Here is a 22,782-nt window from a genome sequence, read left to right as displayed (position 1 = left end):
ACAGCTAATGGGGTGGGCTAATTTGAGAATAAGATGTCTCTGAGCTTTTAATGTGCCACAGGGCAGGCAGAAATTAAGTCCCCAGGGTTTTGAGCTCTAAAGGCTTTTTTTTTTCCATGCCATTCTGTGAATGGATTTGGGTGGCACCAGGCCATTGCCGGTCCCCAAATTAATTAAGACTTTCCGGAGTCTTGGGTGGTTTCTTATCTGGCCTTCCTGCAAACCCGGAGGCGGATACCCATCTTCCCAAAGTATCATCCGTATTCTATGACTTTGCACAGTTTGGAGACTAATGCTGCTTTTCCCCTGCAGAACATCGATATCACCAATTTCAGCAGCAGCTGGAGTGATGGCTTGGCCTTCTGTGCTCTCCTCCATACCTACCTGCCTGCCCACATCCCATATCAGGAGCTGAACAGTCAGGAGAAAGTAAGTCACCTGCCCAGTCAGCCCTGCTAATCCTCTAGAACATGCCAGGGGAAGAGTCCTGTCATACTGGTATATGCCGATGAGACCCCAAGAGGAAATTAGGATATTGACACCAGGCTTAGCTAACTACTGAGTGTATGACGAGGCTGTAGGATCCCACCCTCAGTAAATACTTCTCAGTTTCCCTCACTAGCTAGAAAAATGCCGTGAGGACCAGTTTACTGTGGCTGCTGAGAAGTCCCTGTCGCCCATTTTTTAAGAGAAGGCCCTGATGAAATTTCGAGACCCTGGCCAGCATTTTCAAAGTCTTTTCCAAGGAACCAGAAAGCACCACCGAAAGGATGTCCCTCCTCACATAAGCTTGGGAAATTGTATATTATATCACATTCTCAGAGATTCACAGCTCTCATTAGCACAGTGAAGACTTCAATAAGTCCTTCATTAAAGACACCTGTGTGACTCTATTAAGCCCTGCATATATGAGATCCACCGAATGGTCTTCAACATAATTACCTATAACAAGAGTTGGCAGACTTTCCTGTTAAGGGCCAAATGGTAGACTTGGCGGGTCCACGGGTCTCTGTCACAGCTACTCATCTACCACTGGAGTGCCTGAGCAGCTGTAGACGAAATGCATGGGCGTATGCTGTGTTCCAATAAAACGTTATTTACAAAAACGGGCTGCGGGCCAGATTTGGTCCATGGGCCGTAGCTTGCCAAATCCTAACCTAGAACGTCCCACAAAACCATATTCCACAGAGCGTACATTGGCAGATGCTGTTCTGGGCCCTGCACTCATTCTCTCACCAAGTGTTTCTTGCCAAGCGTCACGCACGGTAGCAAAGACAACAGTGAACAATGTGGACCTGTTCTTTGCCCTCTGAAGTAGAGGGACAGTCCACAAGTGAGTAAACCTACAGCACATAATGCTATAGAGAAACCTTAGAAGAGCTACAGGAGAAGCCCCGTGCTGTGGGAGTGAACAGCTCAGCCAGGACTCAGCTTCCCTGGCTCCAGCCTCTAGCTGTGGCTGGGGCAGTAGCATCGTAAATAGAAAGATATAGAAATAGGTCTTAGATATAGAATCAGCTGGACTTAGTAACTGATTGGTTGTGGGGGAGGACAAGAGGAAAGAAAGATGGCCCCATGTGTCTAGCCTGACGGACCATTTTTGAGATGGGGATCAAATAGAAATGCTGGAAAGTTCTGTTTTGATTATCCCACACTTGGACTTAAATAAAGCCCAAAGAATGGTCATGACACTGATGGTGATGATAATTGACTAGACCATGATTTTTTTTTTAGAGTGTTAGAGTTCCCCAGAAAAACAACTAATAGTGTGTATGTGTGTATGTGTATGTGTGTGTGTGTGTGTACAAGAAAGTTGAATGCTACAGTTGGAATCTAAAGGCAGTTTCCTAGCAGAAATCCTTCTTTGTCGAAGGGAGAGAAGTCTTTTTCTAGTAAGACCTTCAACTGATTGGGTGAGGCCCACCTACACTCTGGTGGGTAATTTGCTTTACCCAAAATCTGCCGATTTAAATGTTAACCTCATTTTTAAAATACTGTCACAGAAATATCTAGAATAATGGTTGGCCAAATATCTGGTACCACGACCTAACCAAGTTGATACATAAAATTAACCATCACAGAGTGTGTACAAATTTCAAGACATAAAATGTGTGCGTGGTGCTTTGTTTATAGTCTGTGAAGCAGGCCGGACAGGACTATTAAACATTTGGAAAGCAAAAAAAGTGTTCTGTTTTTAATCATGTCAAGTCAGAAATGTTCACGAAGCATGCAGTTTGCAACGTCAGGCAGGCAGTTGGATACCAAATGTGGAGTTTAGAGGGGAGATCAGAGCTGGAAAGAGTCAGGAGTCTTCCGTGAGTAATAATTTTTTTTTTTTTAACGTTTTACTTATTTTTGAGACAGAGAGAGACAGAGCATGAACAGGGGAGGGTCAGAGAGAGAGGGAGACACAGAATCTGAAACAGGCTCCAGGCTCTGAGCGGTCAGCCCAGAGCCCGACGCGGGGCTCGAACTCACGGACCGCGAGATCATGACCTGAGCCGAAGTCGGCTGCTTAACCGACTGAGCCACCCAGGCGCCCCAAGAGTCTTCCATGAGTAGATAAGTGCTGCCTGATTGAACAGAAGTGATGGAAATGTTCTATATTTGTCCTGTCCAGTACAGTGGCCACCAGCCACATGGGCTGTTAATGGAATGTGGCTTTAAATGACTGGAAAACAGAATTTTGAATCTGAACTAGAATTTAAACAGCGTCATGTCAAGCGTGACTGCTGCATGAAACAGGGCAGGTATAGATGGTATTTTAAAGCCACGAGAGTAGCGATCATTTCCGTCCTAGGTCATGAGGGAGGTTCTGAGGAGAAACACACTCCTGTATATCTCTGCTCCTCCCAGTGTTTCACTTCTGACACTTGTGTAAACAGATGGGGGGTTTTCCCACACCAAGCAATCTGGCAGCACTAGCTGGGTGTCCTAAAGTGTATCTCCGTTCTGACACTGTCCACCTGGAGGGAGCATCGGGTCCCACAGGTTAAGGGCTCAGTCTCACCTCAGACCCCAGTCACAACTCGACTGTCGCCTGTGCTTCTGATTGACCAACTGTAACTCAGAGGTTCCTGTGACGCCTTCCTGAGGTTTAATTTGCTAGACTGGCTCACAGAACTTACTAGGCCACCAGTTGATTACAAAGGATATTGAAGGACACTAATGATCAGTCAGATGAGGAGACCCATAGGGTGGGGTCCAGAAGGGTCCCAAGCACAGGAGCTTCTGTCCCCTTGGACTTTGGGGTGCACCACCCTCCCAGCACATAGATGGAGTCACCAATCCAAGGTGCTGTCTGAACCCCGCCCTCATAAGTTCTATGGAAGCTTCATGACACAGCCACAATGGATTAAATCACGGACCATCTGTGATTGAACTCAGTGTCCAGTCTGTCTCCTGTCCCTGAGGTTGGGGTCAGGGGAATGTGGGACTGACAGTTCCAACCGTTTGATCACATGGCTGGTTGCTAGGGCATCCTTGGGTGATCTGGGGGTTGGGGGAACATCACCTCTTTGACATAAACTCAGGTGTGGTTGAAAGGAGTTTGTTATGAATAACAAAAGACATCTATTTCAACATGATTGTCCCGAAGCCATTTCTGGAACTGAGGACAAAAACCAAAAATTGTAACGAAAGATGCCCCTGTGGCTCTTCTGTAGGAAATTATAAGGGTTTTAGGAGCTCTGCCAGGAACCAGGGACAAAGACCAAATATATGTTTCTTACTATAAATCCCAGTATCACAGAGGCGTAGAGAAAAAGCTAAGGAACAACCTTGAGGACTCCAATGCCTGTTGTCTAGGTCGAGAGTGACCCAAAAAGGGAACCAGGATAGAGCAGCCAGAGAGGAGGACACAGGGCAGGGCAATGTGGGGTCCACGCCGCCTGTGATCGTGCCCCTCACATCCAGCCGTGACCTCGATGTCCGTTTTCTTCCCTCCCTCTTCACTTTCCAGTCTCTGCCTTTTCCATGTCGTATTACGAAGATAATGGAGTAAAGAGCGGATTAGAACACAATTCAGAATATTCAGAGGCCCTCCCTAAAACCACAGTTGATAGAAGGCTGAGCACTTAGGAATACACCACCTAAAACAGGAGTCTTCCTGTATATGCGCGACGTTCCTCTGCTGTCATGCAAAACATATCTAGGCTCTTTGTCCTAAATCGCTACCCAGCTGTTGGAGAAAAATGAACCTGAAAGTGTGTGCCTTCACACCTTGAACCATGAGCATATGTTCCCTGTGGAACCGTATCGTCTCGCTGTGGGTGCCCCTGACTCCCACATAGCACCCAGCTGGCTGTCCAGTGACCTGCTGCAGATTTGCAGACAGCCAGAAGCCACTGTCTGTGCACTTCCTATTGTCCTTGTGGTAGAGGGGCTGGTATTTTCTCCACGTAGGGCTGAATTTCTCCCCTCTTAATCTAGGATAATGCAGTCAGGGAGCACCCAGGTCAGATCGCGGGAGACTGTGGGTCTGGGAGATTAATGATAGCCTGGGAAGTTCAGAAGTCGTGAGCTGTTGCCCCAATTCAGACGGAAGTGATGCAACCATGGAAGTCTGACATCAGTGCTAAACAGGGAGTTTCTGATAAAACTAACAAGGATGGCTTCCAAGCCATTGAGGAGACATGAGTTACACATTTTTCTCCATGTGTCAGCCTATGAAACTTCCACGGAGGCTACGCAGATTCGGATGATAGAAATGACAGAATGGAGTGTTTTCATGCCAGTGTCTGAAACAAAATGTTAACGTGAGAGGGAAAATTCTGGACTTGGGGTGCTTTCTGCTGTCAGTTTCAGGTGAGATGCCCTGCCAGCAGGGCCAACGGCAGAGGTCTCTAGCCAGGGGCTTATCGTCCTGGGTCTGGAAGGTCTCTGGCCTGTGTGGGCAGAGCGAGGCCGAGTGAGGCCCTTCCTGGCTTCTGCCCCAGACACACTCTGCTGCTCCCCATAAGTGGCTATCTCGCAGTGGCGTAGCAGTGATGTGATGAGAGAGAATTAGATAACAGTGCTTGGTCGTAATAGTCTATGCAGGTAAGGGTGTGAGAAAGTGGCCGCTTACACACTGTTGCTGGAATTGAAAATTGGCGTATCATTTTTATTTTCTCATGCCGTGTCGTGTCTTGTCATTTCATAGGCTTCACGCCCAGCGTGGGGCTTGAACTCATGACCCTGAGATGAAGAGTCGCTTCATCTACCAACTAAGCCAGCCAGGCCCCCCTGGTGTCGTGTTTTAGAAAACGATTTGGCATTACATATCAAAAGCCATGACTTCTGGAATAATGGGAGCGGACAGGGCTTACAAACCCCCTTTCTCCTCAAAACTAACCAAGAAGACTTTAAAATAAGGATAAAGGCCTCATTAGCACAGAATAGGAAATGGCTGCCCCAAGTTTGGGCTCAATTAAAGGAAGCCAGGAGCCAGCTTTCAGCTCCCCTCTCAGCAGAACAGAGAGTAGCGTTACGGAAACCAGCTTTAGGTTTCTAGTCTCTGCCCATTAATCTCCCTTAATGTGGAGGAAGAGGGCTGGCGGCTTGGGCAAGCTGACCGCAGATCAACAGCTTTCCCAGGCCCTGACCACACACTGGTACAAGACATGCGTAGCCTTGTCTGAGTGTTTTTCTGTGACCTGGTACCTAGAGCAGAGAGTTTGCTTCAGCGTCAGGGCAGGAAGCAGATGTGCACCCAAGGACAGAGGGCAGAGGCCATGAGGAAAGGGAAAAACAGATAAAAATATGTATAAAATCCAAATGTGGGGCGCCTGGGTGGCTCAGTCAGTTAAGCGTCTGCTTCTTGATTTCGGCTCAGGTCATGATTTCATGGTTCGTGAGATCGAGCCCCGTGTTAGGCCCTGAGCTGACAGCGAGGAGCCTGCTTGGGAGTCTCTCTCCTGCCCCTCCCCCACTCATGCTCACTAGCGTGCTGTCTCTCTCTCTCTCTCTCTCAATATAAATAAACTTAAAAAAGAAAAAAAAAGATTCTCTCCCTCTTGTGCACACATGCACTCTCTCAAAAAAAGTCACCAAAAAAGAAAACAAATATAAAATTTTTTATTTAAAAAAATTTTTTTCAATTTATTTATTTTTGAAAGAGACAGAGCATGAGCGGGGGCAGAGAGAGAAGGAGACACAGAATGTGAGGCAGGCTCCAGGCTCTGAGCTGTCAGCACAGAGCCCAACATGGGGCTCGGACCCACAAACCGTGAAATCATGACCTGAGCTGAAGTCGGACGCTTAACAGACTGAGCCACCTAGGTGCCCCAATATAAATTTTTTTTTAATCTAAAGGCATAAAGTCACAAAATTCTACTGGGGAATATAAAACATGAATACTCACAGAAACATTACACTCTCGATCATGTTTAACACATCAATTTAATTAAATTGTAACATAATCCTAATGATTCTCGAATGAATTATGGAGGGAAGGAGGCATGCTAAAGTGATTCTTAAGTCCATCCAGGCGAGGAAACAGCAGCGAGCAGCCAGAAAGCGTCTCAAAAAGAAGCTACAAATTGTGGAACAGTACCTTCGGAATTCTAGGGGAAAATGACATAGCACATTAATTAAACAACAGTTGATATGCAACAGAATATGTATGTCATGAATCGTGACAAAGTAAAAAATAACACAGATTTACCTTTGATAGTCAGAAATCATCAATAATGTCATTTTTAGTACCAATTACAACCTGTCAGTCTTTTTTTTTCTCAGATTGAAACTATTGTTTGAATATTTGACTTAAAATTTCAAGTGTTTTGTAATAGTAGATAATCCGTATGGGAGCGTCGTTTAGTGTTCTTTCCTAACAAAAGCTATTTATTTTTATTTTTTAAAAGCTATCTATTTTTAGTTGGTAATACCAGTTTCTGTCTTTTTAACCTAGAAAAGAAATCTCTTGTTGGCATTTGAAGCAGCTGAAAGTGTGGGCATCAAACCCAGCCTGGTAAGTATCCTATTTTTTATCCTTGTGATATTTTATTCTAACTGTAGGAGAAAGAACTTTATGCCATCTACTACACAATTTCTTACAGAATATTAAAATCCATTTGCTGAATTTTTGTTACTCACGATCCCTAACATGTAAATATCCAGTTGGTCTGACCACATATGATTTAGAGGGTTTTCAAAGATTTCGTTGTGGCTAAATTTCATTTCTGGAAGCACAGTGGACTGAATTATCATTAAAGCCCTCTTGAAATCCGGTAAAATTTGATAAAATGTAATTAAAAAAAATATCAATACATAGTTGAGGTCTAAAAAAAGAATGGGAAATCACCAGATGTCATAAATTCAAAGACAAGTGAAAACCAGAACCGTGAGGCATGAGCCGAGACTATGACAACCCTCAGAAGTAGGCCTGGGGGTGTCGGTGGAGGGGTCACAGGAAACGGGTACCTAATGGATATAGGTTTTATTTAAATGCCAACACAGGAACAAGAAACAAGGCTCTGAGCTCCCATAAACGGGACATTAGTACTGAGACCCTTGCACAAAACCAAGGCTCACAAAGTAACATTCCCCTCAGTGAAGGGGAAAATAAAAAACCCTGCCTGGCAGTCTAGGCAGGAAGCTTGGTCTCCACCTGAGTTGTTTTTTTTGTTTTGTTTTGTTTTGTTTTGTTTTGTTTTGTTTTTTGGTAGCCAGAAAAAGGAAAATCTATAAGAAAAGAAAACTGGGCCAAATGAGGTTTGGAGTCCAAATTTACAATATCTGTGCTACAAGATAGTTTATACTGCCTGAGGCAGGAAGCTCCTGGCTTAGTAGTATAATGGCCACTGAGAATACATTCACAATCCAAAATTACAAAACACTCAAGAAAGTGAACTAGCTGAGCTAGTCAGTAGACATAGCAAACAAGAGGATCATCTACCAGAGCTTGGGATGATAAAACAGTAAGAAAGCGACTACAGAAGGCTATGTTTGCGAATATTAAAGAGATAAAAGAGGGGGGTGCCTGGGTGGCTCAGTCTGCCAGTTAAGTATCCAACTCTTAGTTTCAGCTCAAGTTATGATCTCACAGTTTGCAAGTTCGAGCCCTGCATCAAGCTCCCAGCTGACAGTGCAGAGGCTACTTGGGACTCTCTTGGTGTCTCTCTCTCTCTCTCTCTCTCTCTCTCTCTCTGCCTCTCCCCAACTTACACATGCTGTCTCTCTCATTCTCTAAATAAATAAACTTAAAAATAAAGAGATAAAAAGAGAACAAAAATCACAAGGGGGCGTCTGGGTGGCTCAGTCAGTTAAGCGTCCAACTCATCCTTTCGGCCCAGGTCATGATCTAATGGTTCCTGAGATTGAGCCCCGCATAGGGCTTTGTGCTGAGAATGCAGAGTCTGCTTAGGATTCTCTCTCTCCCTGTCTCTCTGCTCCTCCCCCGCTTGTTCTCTCAAATAAATTTTTTTAAAACTCATAAGGAAGAAGCATAGTACTATAAAAAAAGATTTGGGGAAAGATTCAAGTGAAACTTGTAGAAGTAAAAATTAGGAATTAAAAAAAAAAGAAAAAACCCGGTCGGGTTGAAAAACGGATTAGATACAGCAGAAGAGAGAACTACTGGACTGGAAAATAGAACTAAGGAGGTTATCCAGAACATAAAACAGACATTTAAAAAATGGAAAATATAATAGAGAGGTTTTATTAGTTAGTATGTATTCAAATTCAAGAAATGGAAAACCAAGTAACAGTTGCTTAAACCATAAAGATGTTAATTTTATTTTTTAATGGGAAGTCCAAAAGCAGTTTCAGGATTGGTTCACTACTCAGTGTTATAATCAAGGACCCCAGAGTGTGTTTTGTCTACACTCTACCATCTTTAATCTATTACCTCATTGTCCCCATGTCCTCTGTGGCTGAACATGGCTGTCAAGCTCCAGACATCACTCCTATCTGCAGGGCAAGAAGGGGAGTGGGATGGACGAGAGCAAGTGCCTCCTGTCTTCCCCCCTTTGATAAGGAAATCAAAAGGCTTCCCAGAGTCCCTCCAGCTCGCTGGCAGTACTCTGTTCCATGGCCACCCCGGCTGCAAGGGAATTTGAGAAAGTAAACAGTGAATGTTCTCCATTCTCTTCAGCTGGAAATCTACGAGGAAGAGGGGGGTTGGTAACGGCCATTAGATTAACCAACTGATAGTGTCTGTCACTGACCTTAAGAGAATGGAAGATAAAATCAGATAATTTCCAAGTCCCATGGCCAGTGGGAATTCCAGAAGAGGAAAGAAAGAGTGGGAGAGAAAATATTTGAAGCAATGGTGCCTGAAATTTTTCCAGAATGATGAAAGACCACAGATTCTTGGTCTCTAACAAGATGAATCTCTCTAACAAGATGAATCTCTAACAAGATGAATAATACAAAAGACCCATCTAGACACATCATAACGGAAGGAGCTGCGTAAAAAGTAAAGCGAGGACGGGTAGTCTATAAATAATTTCTACTAGCCAATAATAAAGAAGACACCTTAGGAGAGGTGCATGGCAACTCGTGCATGGCTAATAAACACTTAAAGAGGTGTTCAGTCTCATCAGTGATGGGGAAAACCCAAGTGGAAATAACAGAGACAGTTCTGCAACCAGCAGAGTATGAAGGGAGTCTGAGAAATGGAAAAGCGATCATAGAAATTTCAGTACTATGAACAAAGTTACGCCAATGCGTTTAAATCAGAACGGACAGTTTTCTAAACAAATATAAATGTATTTCTTCAAATACTAAATGTAACTATTTCTCCAAAACTCACTCAAAAAGAAGTAGAACTTCAATCATGAAAGAAATTGAATTCATTGTTTAAAAAACGTAGTCGCGCACACACAAAAATGCCAGTGAGCCCAAATTCTACAAAACTTTCTACAAGAAACAGATGTCCCTGTCCTATAAATTAAAGGCTAGAGAATTTAGAAAGGAGGGGACATACATGTCTGGCCAAGATGGAGGAACGGGAATCTGATTTATCTTCCCTTCTGAAACACTGGACAGCTAACAAGTAACAACAGATAATTAATGCGGGGAATCAAAGAAAAAATGCGAACTTGTTAGAAGATAGTATCATACACAGAATGTTTTTCTCTGTGGTGTTCCAGCTAATAGTTGCTTCTTTTTTAATTTCACCTTTTTTCCCTGTTTTTTTATCTGACATACTGCAGAAGTCAGTGAAAGCTAGGAAGTGAATGAGATCATCTTGTCAAACTAACAGTCAGAGCCAATGGCTGCATTTTTACAGATGTCTGTGAGGAGATACAAGCATAATAATCTCAGAAGCATTTGGAGATGCTTGCGAGCCATTTAACTAGTTCGTGCCATCAACAAAACAGAAACTTCCTACATTATTAAACTTGCTCTTTGGTGTCTTGATGTGGATTGAAAAATAATCCTTAATTACACATGACACTTCTAAAATACATGCAGTCAGAGTTGGCAGCAGTAAAAACCCCCAGGTCTTTGATAAAGGTCTCTTGTAAGATTAGTCAGTAAAAAGGAAGGAAGGAAGGAAGGAAGGAAGGAAGGAAGGAAGGAAGGAAGGAAGGAAGGAAGGGAGGAAGGAAGGAAGGGAGGGAGGGAGGGAGGGAGGAAGGAAGGGAGGAAGGAAGGAAGGGAGGAAGGAAGGGAGAAAGAAAGGAAGAAAGAAAGAAGGAAGGAAGGAAGAAGAAAGAAAGAAAGAAAGAAAGAAAGAAAGAAAGAAAGAAAGAAAGAAAGAAAAAGGAAGGGAGGGAGGGAGGAAGGAAGGGAGGAAGGAAGGGAGAAAGAAAGAAAGGAAGAAAGAAAAAGAGAGAAAGGAAGAAAGAAAAAATGCATTCTTTCTCAGCCACTTTCTCAGCGTAGGGTAGAAATTTAGGCCACCACATGACAAGGGTGAGCCACTCCCCGTGGAACGAATAGATAAGAGAGGATGTGTGGCATCACATTGCCATTACCGGAACGACAGCCAGAGGGTGTGTCCTCTGAGGACTGATGTGTTTGTATGCTGGTGAGGGGAGCACTCTCACGCTGAGTCATACAGTCTGTGACAGTGTTGCTTAACGAGTAAGCCACCCGGACAGTCACTACCCACGGAGGTTAGGAGGGGGTCATTACAACTCAGGCTTTGATGACGGTGTCTGAATGATTCTGTAGGCGTAAGCAAGCCTGCACCGTAGTATAAACTTTATAAAGGACACTCAAAGAGTTCATCTGAGTTTAATAGCGTGAAAAATTGCTTTTTCGCGTTTCCCACGCGCCAGGCATTTTCCATATGTTGACTCACTGAACCCTCTCAGAAGTCCTGTAACGACAGATGCTCCTTACAGGAAGGACAGTGAGGCGGGTGCTGTTCCGTAAAACCTCACGCAGTAGTGAATAGCGGAGGCAAGAGTCAAGGCAGACTGGCCTTCTCCAGAGCCCACGTCTTAACCTGCCCCATGACCCTCCATCCAGGACGGCCGTGCCCACCTTTGGGTTCTTAGAGCAGTATTTACTCCTCGTACTATGTAGCACATGCTGTGTTATGTTGTGATGTGTCTGATTATAGGACTTCATCCCATCTCCCCAAGACCATGAGCTCCCAAGGGCAGGAAGCCCTGTCTTTTCAATTATTTTTATTATGGTAAAATACGTATAACATGATCTAAGTGTCTTGTCACTTGGCCAATACCACACTGTCCTGATGAATACAGCTTTGTAGCAGCACCTGGGTGGCTCAGTCAGTTAAGCATCTGACAGCTCAGGTTATGATCTTGCGGTTCATGAGTTCAAGCCCCACCTTGGGCTCTGTGCTGACAGCTGAGAGCTTGGAGCCTGCTTCAGATTCTGTCTCTCTCTCTCTTTCTCTCTGTCTCTCTGCACCTCGCCCACTCGCACTGTTTCTCTCTCTCTCTCAAAAATAAACATTAAAACCATTTTTTCAATTTTTTAAATTTAATGTCAAATTGACTTACAAAAATTTTTAATACAGCTTTATAAACTGTGAAGTTAAGGGGCACCTGGGTGGCTCAGTCGGTTGAGCAGCTGACTTCGGCTCAGGTCATGATCTCACGGTCCGTGAGTTTGAGCCCCGCGTCGGGCTCTGTGCTGACAGCTCAGAGCCTGGAGCCTGTTTCAGATTCTGTGTCTCCCTCTCTCTCTGCTCCTCCCCTGTTCATGCTCTGTCTCTCTCTGTCTCAAAAATAAATAAACGTTAAAAAAAATTTTTTTAACTGTGAAGTTAAGTCTTCAAACTTTATTTTTCTTTTTAGAATTTATTTGGTTGTCCTAGTTCCTTTGCTTTATAGATTTTAGAATCAGTTTGTCAATATCTACCCCCCAAAAAGACCCTGCCAGGATTTTGATTGGGATTATGTTGTATCTATAGATCCATGAACATAGAATACTCTCCATTTATTTAGAGCTTCTTGATTTCTTTCATCAGTAGTTTTCTGTACTTTGTAGTTTTCTATTACTTTGTAGTAGATTTCTTTCTTTGTAGTTTTCTGCATATAGTGTTTTATAAACAAGTTTTCTGCCTATAAATCCTTTTTAAAAATTTAGTGCCATTTAAATGGTTTGATTTGGTTTCACGTTTCAGTTGTCCATTGCTGGTATTTCGTAGGAAAGCTGTTGACTGAGATCTTGCTAAACTTGCATATTAGTTCCAGTGGGTTTTTTGGTAGACTCTTTGGAGTTTTCTACATCAACTATCATTTCATCTGCAAATAAAGACAGATTTAGTCCTGCCTTTCCAATCTGCATGCCTTTTGTTTCTTTTTCTTGCCTTATTGCATTAGCTAGAACTTCTGGTACAGTGTCCAGTAGAAAAAGTGAGAGAAGGCATCCTTGCCTTGTTCTTTCCTCCTGATCTTACTGGGAGAGTGTTCAGTTTCTCCATTTAGTATGATGTCAGCTTTCGGTTTTTGTGCGGGTCCTTTATTAGGTAAAAGAAATGCCCTTCTACTTTTCTAGTCTTTTGGGTGTTTGTATCATGAATAGTTGCTGAATTTTGTGTGCGGGCATACCTCATTTGTGCTGCCCTTTATTGAGCCTCACAGATACTGCATTTTTTGCAAATTGAAGGTTTGTGGCAACCCTCCGTCAAGCAAGTCTGTTGGCACCATTTTTCCAACAGCCTTTGCTCACTTCCTGTCTCTGTGTCACATTTTGGTAATTCTCAAAGTATTTCAAGCTTTTTCATTGTGCAAGGGCCAAACGTACCTTGTGGGTTTTTTTAGACATATGCTATGGCACACGGAATAGACTACAGTAGTGTAACTATAACTTATCTGCACTGACAACTCAAAAAATTCATTTGACTTGTTTAAGCTATGTTTGCTTTATTGTGGTGGTCTCGAACCAAACCCACAAATATCTCCAAGGTTTATGTGTGAAGGTTTTTTCTGCATCTGCTGATGTGACCATATGACTTTTCTTATTAAGTCTGGCAATAATAACAATGCTGACTTTTGGACGTTGAACCTCCCTTGCATTCCTGCTACGAACTCCACCTGATCATGATTCAGTTTGCTAACGTTTGTTAAGGACATCTGTGTTTGTGTTCATGTGAGAAAATCGATAGTTTTCTCATTAAAGTCTTTGTCTGACTTGGTATTAGGGCAACCCTGGCTCCAGAGAACGAGGGAAGAAGTATTCCCTCCTCTTCTATTTCCTGGAAGGGAATGTGTGGAACTGGCCTTATTTCTTCCTTAAGTATCTGGCAGAATTAGCCAGTGAAGCCATCCGAGCCTGGTGTTTTCCATTTTGAAAAGTTTTCAGCTACTGATTCAAATACATGTCACACGTCCTCAGATTTCTGTTCAGGTGGCTTACTCGCCCATCCCCAGAAATGCGCCATAATTATTTCTCCAGATGTGTTCACATTTGACAATGTGCCAAAATATAGTAATGTTACTATTGTTAGGTTCAGGCATGTGAGATAGTCTGAGTAAAGCTGCGAGCGTCGGTCCGACTCCTGTGTCCTCTCTGAGACACAAGACCCATCCTCGCCCGTCACAGGGAGGGAGGCTTGTCATCTCTCTTGGTTCATAGGTGTGGCTTCCTTTCTCAGAGCACCTCCCCTACCTCCTAAATGTCACACTCAATTTTTCTTTTTTTTTAACTTTTAGAGTTTATTTATTTTGAAAGAGAGAGAACACGAGTGGGACAGGAGCAGAGAGAGAGGGAGAGAGAGAGAGAGAGAGAGAGAGAATCCCAAGCAGGCTCTGCGCTGTCAGCATGGAACCCAATACAGGGCTTGATCCCACGAACTGTGAGATCATATGACCTGAGCCGAAATCAAGAGTCGGACGCTTAACGGACTGAGCCATCCAGGCACCCCCAAGTCACACTCAATTCTTGATGGTTTATTTTCACTATTGCCATATAAACAACCCTGCTGTTGTGAGAAGCTTAGCTCTTCATGCATCGGTCTGTGTGCACAGTCCCGCCCACAGTAGTTTATGTAGAAGGAGACTTTTAATCCTTGTATTCTGTGAAAATTATGTTTTTAAATTGTTCTCAGTAGATCTGTCTATAATGTTCCACTCGCTGCCTTTTCACTCCTTTCCCGTGACCAGAGAGAGGCTGATAATTTTTTAGCATAACCAGGAAGTAGAAATGGTCAAGTATATTTAGGTCTTGTGGAAACAGGAAATAAATGGCTGGTGACAGGCCTCAGTTCTGTCACTGCTCAAGAACAGATGTGCTCAGGGGCGCCTGGGTGGCGCAGTCGGTTAAGCGTCCGACTTCAGCCAGGTCACGATCTCGCGGTCCGTGAGTTCGAGCCCCGCGTCGGGCTCTGGGCTGATGGCTCAGAGCCTGGAGCCTGTTTCCGATTCTGTGTCTCCCTCTCTCTCTGCCCCTCCCCCGTTCATGCTCTGTCTCTCTCTGTCCCAAAAATAAATAAACGTTGAAAAAAAAAAAATTAAAAAAAAAAATAATAAGTTCAACCTTGACTTTCCACGGCATCTCTACTCCTGGCTTTCCATCAGAGTCCTTGCCTACTATCCTCTTGTGACCACAAAAGAATCCAAATTCAGTCCCGAAGTGAATTTTCTAATACCTGTAGTGGCATGTATTTCAGGAACATTTGGCTCAGCCATCCTGTCTGTCACTTTGTGGCCTCCTCTGCTCTTGCTGATAGCCTACTAAACAAAGGGACAAACAACAACGACAAAAACATTAAATGGTCTGACACCTGATTCTGATAAGACGCTGGTTGCATTCTCAATTGGGTCAAGGCTTTTGTGGCCATCCCATTCATGGGAATTCATCTCAAGGCATGAATTCAACAACTCCGCCCACGGAGGTGCTTACGGCAAAGTCTGTAACGTGAAGAAGTGAGCGCACGCCCCACGGCGAGCATTAGATGTCGTGTGGATTGTGGGGCAGCAGTTTCGTGGACTGCGTGCACTCCCTCCCGGGACGGCCAGCGTCGCGACACAGCAGCCCGTGAGATTGTGCATGGAAAGCATGAAGTAAAAAAACTCAGAGCACACGATATGTCCACTCGATGGAAGCGTGGGAGAACATAGGGGTACCTGCAAATATAACTTAGGAAAGTGGAAATTGTTTTATGATAATGGAATTATGGGTGACTTTCTCTTTGCAAAGCTTTTTTTTTTTTTTTTTTAATTTTTTTTTTTTTACCGTTTATTTATTTCTGAGACAGAGAGAGACAGAGCACGAACAGGTAGGGGCAGACAGAGAGAGAGACACACACACAGATTCCAAAGCAGGCTCCAGGCTCCAAGCTGTCCGCACAGAGCCCGACACGGGGCTCAAACTCACGGACCGTGAGATCATGACCTGAGCCAAAGTCGGCCGCCTAACCGACTGAGCCACCCGGGCGCCCCAAGAAAGCTTTTTTTTTTTTTTTTAATTTAAGTTTATTTATTTATTTTGAGAGCGAGAACAAGCAGGGGAGGGGCAGAGAGAGAATCCCAAGCAGGCTGTGTGCTGTCAGCCCAGAGCCGGATGCGGGGCTCGAACTCACAAAACTGTGAGATCACAACCTGAGCCAAGAGTCAGATGCTTAACCAACTGATCTACCCAGGCGCCCCTGCAAAGTTTTCTTTAGAATGCTGTCATGTTCTTAAGATGAAAAGGGGGAGGAAGTCCTGTCTAATGTTTTTTAAAAGGGACAGTATCTCCTGATTAGGAATAAAACACTTTTCTTTTAACTTGCCCACGCCTCCTGTCCATGCAGGTGGGGGGGGGGGGGGGTCTCCAGGCAGCACCAGCCCGGACCAGGCTCTGAGCCCCTTTGTGGGACGGCAGTCTGTGGTGTCCCCCCGTGACCTCCTCCTCTTTCCTGCAGGAGCTCAGTGAGATGCTGTACACGGACCGGCCCGACTGGCAAAGCGTGATGCAGTACGTGGCCCAGATCTACAAGTACTTTGAGACGTAAACCCAGAAGGGCCCTCGAGCAGCCACCCACCACCCGCAGCCTGTCCTGGGGGCACCTGGTCACTTTGCACAGGCCCTGCTCCGTCCACCACCCTCAACACTCAATCCGGGGGGGCCCACACCCAAATAAGAACGGAGCTGGGTTCCAGTGCATACCTACTTTTAATCCAGACGCATTTGGCGCGTAAGTTGGAAAGCCTTGCTCTCCCACGGGCCTCCCTCCTTCTAGACCTCAGGGTCCACACCCAGGCTCACTCCGTGCGAACCCAGTAGGACATCTCCGGTCACACGCCACGACCTCACCCGTGGGCTGCGGAGCCTCACGACAAACAGCCATCTTTTCACTAAAACTCCTTCCTTTGGCCTTTAGGAAAACTTTGCCCCTACCACCACCCACGGCCTCCGAAACCCACACGCTCATCAAAACACAAAAAGGACAAACACTTGCTCTGGAGCAGCTTGGAAAAACGCTCCAGCCCTGCCTTTTGGGGGCCGTAACGCTTCCGTTCCAGACAACAGTTTGAACACCTAGAACCGGACTGAGCAGTTTAGATCTCGCTGTCACTTACTGGAGTCTTTGGGGGGAAGACAAGATGCGCCAGCACACAAAGCAGCCCGCGGGCGCTTTGCTGCAGTGGCCCGTGGGGTGGCTCGCGGAGAGAAGCGCGTGTCCATCCGTGTGCTGGGACTCGGTCACGCTCCGAAGCCCCGGGCCAGGCAGTCCCCCGCGTGCTGGAAGGGACCCATCAGCACCTGCCCGCCTGCTGTGTTTGCCCGCGAGTCCACACGCCCGTGCACGCCCGCACACGTTTGCCCCAGGTGCCGAACCTAACAGGAGGCCCCCTGCGTGCGAAGCAGCCTGCGCCCACCCGGGTCTTCGCGTGTTTGCGCCAACAGGCTGAAGAGGTGCCGGGCGGACGGCAGGCAAAAACAGTATTTGAACTCTAGACTCCGTCTTCGGTATCTCCTCGGGCCCTTCACATCTGCATGGCAACAGCAAGCCCTGAGCGGTGGGCAGGGATGGCTCCATTTAGAAGTGAACCGTCTACCGTCCTGCCGTCACCCCTAGTGGCTGCAGAGGTCACTCCCCCCCCCCCCCGCCACCCGCCCCAGATCTTGCAGGGAGACCCGCTGAGGACCGACCTGGCAGCTCCCTGGAGGTCGGTGGGGCCCGCAAATGTGCATCGGCTCACAGGGTAGTCAGGTGACCTCGGTGCCTGCCACCTGCTGATGCAAGTGATTCCTCCCCACCGCCCCCAAGGGCCGTCCCTGTGTCAGTCGCTGGGACCTCCCAGTGTCACTCTACAGTAAATCTCTGCAGGGGGTCCGCCCCTCACTCTCAGGCTGCCACACCTGCCTGCTTACCCGTCCTCCTCTGTGGCCCTAGATCAGGATCTCCTGCGGAACGTGTTCAAAACGCACCCTCCTGGCCTGCCCCAGCCGTCGAACCAGGGATGTCTTCTGTATGTTTCCAGAGTTCCCCTGACAGCCACGGAGAGGAGAGAAGGCCTTTCCTCTTGCTCCTCAGGGCAGGGCGGTGAGTGGCATCTGAGGTCTCTCCGGAGCAGTTTGGGGAGGATGACGTTGTCAGTGGCTCTTTTGTTTTCAAATGGAAATGGAGGCACAGTCTGAGCAAATTTACTTTACTCCTTCCTGAGGAGCGTATCCAAATGGAAGGGATTCCCTGTGTGGCTCCACGCATCTGTCTTTTGTTGACATAACAGGCATTTCCATGACCTCCAAGCCTCTGCCTTGCTCACCCTTGCAGTGGGGAAAGGTTAGTATCCCGAGTATCGGGGTGAGCTCTCGGTTGTCGTGTTTGATCTGGGATTACTTCAGGGTTTTGTGTGGGAGAGGCCGAAGAGGTCTAGGGATACCTGGAGGGTGTGTTTAGCATTACTGGTGCCCTGTTTTTAGTGATTACAGTAAATGAGTCCGATGATTCAGCTCTGGGCGAAGCAAGGTCTGTGCAGGGGTGACGTTGCCGTTTCTTCTCCTCCAACACTGGAGCCTGCTCCCTTTAGCAGAAAAAGAAAGAAAGAAATGTCCTATGAAAGAAAGGCCATGTGCCATTTATTTTTATAACTCAAAGAAGTTCCTTGCCTACCATTTTCTTTGCCAGTGGGCACGCTTCCAGAAGGGGAAGCCTGGTGGTGGTTGGGGGGCAGGTCTGGCCCCGCAGGGTCCTTCGAGGGGGACCGGGCCTTCCAGCACTCGCAGAGCCTCAGACCAGGGCAAGCTGTCCCCGCCCCAGTGCTGGGCCACCGGATGGGGATTTTAGACCCATTTTTAATTGCCCCAGTAGAGTGGAGGAGTTCTTCAAAGACTTAGAGCCGAGTCCACGGGTTCGTTCACTGGGAGATCTTTCGTGGACGTGAACTCTAGCTGCCTGATGGTGGTGCCCCGCCCCTGCTCCCCGGGGCGAGCATATTCTGAGGAACCAGGCGAACGCCCACTTCCCTTCCCACCCTAGTCCCTTCTCACTTCAGAAATGACGTTAGTCTTGGGTTTTCGTTCTTCATTCAGCCGTTGTGTTGTAGCTTTGGTTGAGAGTTTCCCGAAGCGGTGAGCCGTGCGGCGGTGACGAACGTTCATGTGCGGTGTTCTCTTCCCCCGCGGAAACCGATGTTCCCTGAATCTCTCGGGGGAGGGCAGGCACTTCACTGGCCCGCGGAAGCCCGTGGAAGCCCGCGGAAGGAGAGGACTCGGCCCCCGTACACAAACCCATATGCCAAATCCGGCCGCAGCTCCTCCTGGCCCAAAGCTCGAGTGCCATTTTGAGGTGAACCACCAGTGACACGCAGTAAAGAACAGGACACAGCTACCTTTTTAAGAAGTACTTTTAAGTATCCCGTTTGCCCGAGTGCCCTGGGTGTGTCACTCCTCTGACCCAGGCTAGAAGGCGCCTAAGTCTACGCCATCCTCGGCCGATCACTAATTTTAACTACATTAGTTGAATACAGTGGATACATCTGTGGCCTCGTTTCTAGAAAGAGCACACCCAGCACTGTCGGGACGTGACGTGCCAACGTAGACGTATTAACTATTAACATTTGGAAGTGTATGATGTACGACTGTGTCACATTTCTAATAAATATATTTTGTTTCTGTCCGATGGTGAATTTTTCCCGGTGACGTTGATGGTTGGCACTTTGTCAGAATGCCAAGGCTTGGTTCAGGCTAGCGGCTTCGTGTCCCTATTCCGTGTTGGGCCGTGGTCGCCCCTCCCCCCTCCGCCCCAACTGAGCTGCTCTCTCTGGCGTTACTGGAAGTTGCCAGAAAGGACTGGGGTCCTGATGGCTCTTCCGCCTCCTTCCATTCACGGCAAGAGGGCTGCGACCACAGTCTCCTGTGAAAGTCACCCCCCTGGGGCCGCGCAGATGAGCACAGCACAGGCGCCCGCACAGGCCGCCCCCACTCAGCGCACGGGTCCTGGAGACCACAGGCGGCAGTTGTACCAAGGTTGAGCAGGCAGAGCCCGTATGAACTCTAACAGACCCGAGTCGTCTGTGTGTCCAGACCCCCGTGCACTGTGCGTGCCGAGGCATCAGGTGACACATGGCTCTTTGGGCATCATCGGAGGCCACCGTTCCCTGGTGTCTTAGATGACCAGCCCCTCCCACAGGAGAGGAAAAGGGAGGCTGCCCGCCCTCGAGAATCTTTACTTCTCCCTCCCCTTCCAAGGAAGTTCCACTGTCACTGGCCTTTGTCTCCTGAGGGACTCTCCCGTCTTGTCAGAATTGCACAGTCTCTGATGAGGGCTTACCACGCACCGAGCCACGACGGCAGGCACGGCTCATTCTCCTCCGTGGGCTGTCAGGCGATGGGAGAAGATGCCAGGTGATTATGCACAGCCACCTGCGGCCACTCAGTCTGCACACACACACACACACACACACACACAGGCATCAGACAGATGACCAGCATCTCAATACTTGCAAATCGATCCCTCCCAAAGTTTGGTGAGCCTGGCCCCTCTGTGAATGAAGCACATGCCCCAATGTTCGTGTCCTGAGTATTGACGTAGCCCATATGCATTGAGTCAGGGTAACAGGCAGGAGGCTCCACGGGGCCTCTGTTGTCGCACAGTCAGTGGTCCTGGTTTTCCGCGGCCACAGAGACCCAGAACCACAGGCCGTGGGCCCCACTGGTGCACAGCCGGCCCCCTTCTCTGCTCCAGATTTTTTTATAATTTTTTATTATTTTTTGAGAGACAGAGAGCAAGCAGGGAGGGGCAGAGAGAGAGGGAGACACAGAATCTGAAGCAGGCTCCAGGCTCTGAGCTGTCAGCACAGAGCCTGACACGGGGCTGGAACTCACAGACCTCGAGATTATGACCTGAGTTGAAGTTGCTGCTTAACCCACCGAGCCACCCAGGCACCCCAGGATAAATCAGTTTTGATTAATTGGTGGAAACATCCAGCTACCAGGAACTCTTTGTTTCAGTTTGGAATTCCTCTTTGAACCCAGGGGACAGACGCCTCGGCACCTAGCTGGGTTTCCGTGCTGCAGCTGGTCTCACAAATGGCCATTTCTAGCATTTTCCAACTTGGTGGTAAAAAAAATCCCAGAACTACATATGGGAGGACCCTGGGGAGAAACTTGAAACCTGAGGGTCAGAAGATCGTCGGTTTTCCTTCTTTGCTGGCATTAGGCCCATTCTTGTGAATAAGAGGACACACGTTTCCAAGCAGAATCTAGCCTCCCCGATTCTTTAAATGAATGCAATCTAACTTAACCCACCTGCCCTACCAAAACCTCAGTGAGATTTTTCTAGATTGTAAAAAATAAGCCGTAAAAAGATCTGGCCTGGACATCTGAAAGAGTTGGCCAAAGAGCCCCATCACTCCTCCCACTTGTCCATCTGGGTTACTATTTATACCGTTCCTTATACCACGGCCTTACCCTTGTATCAGAAACATGAAGCAAAACAGAAAATGGAACATGGGAAAAGTTAGCCTCAGCTTTCCTATATTGCTGCACATGACATCACCAGGCATGGCGACCTTGTGAAAAGTCTTGTCCTAGAAGACGCCTTGCCAGAGAAGGGACCTTTCCTGAGAGGACAAATCAAGGTCAGGGCCAAGGCAGAGTCTCAGACCTCCTTGGGCTGGACGGACCTCACTGGGCTCTTCCAGTGGCCAGGAACAGACCCAGGCAGGCCACCCCAGACGGGGGTGTCCTCATGGCCAAGGAAGATGATCCACACTCAGTCCCAAAGAGGCATTTCAAACCACATTTAACTCCCGCAGGGTCGACCACAGGGAAATAAGGGTATGGGAGGCACCTGGCTGGCTCAGTTGGTTACATGCCCAACTTTGGCTCAGGTCATGATCTCACAATTCGTGGGTGCAGGCCACGCGTAGGGCTCTGTGCTGACAGCATGGAGCCTGCTTCAGATTCTCTGTCTCCCTCCTTCTCTGCCCCTCTCCCATTTGCTCTCTCTTTCTCTCTCAAAAATAAACATTTAAAAAGAAAAATAAAGCTTAAAAAAAAAAAAAAAGCGTGACTCTTGCCACCTGCCATTCCAGCCAATGCTCATGTGCCCCAGAGCAAGTATGAGGCGTGGGACAGGTGGTGTTCCCTTCTACTGTCTTGGTTCCTGTGAGCAACTCATTGTGCGAGTGTCTCAGGACTGAATGCCACTTCAGTGTGTGAAGCTGTCTTTGTTTGGGCTACACTGCGGCCCCTAACCGCAAGCCAACTGTTTCAGCGGATCTCATTCCATCCCTGGAGGAAAACTCGACGGTGTTGGGCCCATTTGAGAGAGAATTTGTAGATGTCCAAGTGGGTAGCTTCTTTTTTTGTTTTTTTTTTTAAGTTTATTTATTTTGAGAGAGTAAGGGAGGGAGGGGCAGAGAGAAAGAAGGAGACAGAATCCCAAGCAGGCTCCACGCTGTCAGCGCAGAGCCCGACATGGGGCTCGATGTCACGAACCATGAAATCATGACCTGAGCCGAAATCAAGAGTCAGACGCTCAACCAACTGAGCCACCCGGGTGCCCCCACGATGGTATCTTCTTACGGAGCTTTTCAAGGGTAACTTTGACAAAAAAAGATTTCCAACTTCTTTGTTTTTTTATTTTTAAAAGTTTTTATTTATTTTTTTTAAGTCACGTCTACACCCAACACGGGGCTCGACCTCACGACCCCAAGATCAAGAGTCACACGCTCTCCTGACTGAGCCAGCCAGGTGCCCTGAGACTTCCAGCTTCCATGCTGACACCTTCCAGATCCTAACACCTTAAAGAGAGTCGCCTCTGAAATTCAGGTCTGTGAGGGCCCAGGGAAGCACTTACTGTGTGCCCCCTCCCAAGGCTGGGGTCCTAACGTGCCTCTGCCAGACTATGGTATTAGTCTCCCGTTGTTGCTGTAACAAGGCACCACAAACTTAGTGGCTTCACCCAGCACGAATCCATTATCTTACAGTTCAGGTCAG

General features: G+C 47.1%; 1 protein-coding gene across 6 annotated transcripts in view; it reads left to right on the top strand.

Annotated features, from left to right (window-relative positions):
- The window catches only part of SPECC1 (sperm antigen with calponin homology and coiled-coil domains 1), a 289,226-nt gene extending 269,770 nt beyond the window's left edge, over positions 1–19,456 (top strand). For all 6 annotated transcript variants that reach the window (XM_045487518.1, XM_045487513.1, XM_045487514.1 and 3 more), the window contains 3 exons: positions 313–429; positions 6,893–6,952; positions 16,256–19,456. In XM_045487518.1, the coding sequence (XP_045343474.1) occupies positions 313–429; positions 6,893–6,952; positions 16,256–16,345 (267 nt within the window). In that variant the 3' untranslated portion in view covers positions 16,346–19,456. The remainder of the gene's footprint in view (positions 1–312; positions 430–6,892; positions 6,953–16,255) is intronic.
- The last annotated feature ends 3,326 nt before the right edge of the window (positions 19,457–22,782 follow it).

Source organism: Leopardus geoffroyi, chromosome E1, assembly GCF_018350155.1.
Source record: "Leopardus geoffroyi isolate Oge1 chromosome E1, O.geoffroyi_Oge1_pat1.0, whole genome shotgun sequence".
NCBI lineage: Eukaryota > Metazoa > Chordata > Mammalia > Carnivora > Felidae > Leopardus > Leopardus geoffroyi.
Note: the sequence above shows the minus strand (reverse complement) of the source record. Positions and strands in the feature narration are given on the sequence as shown.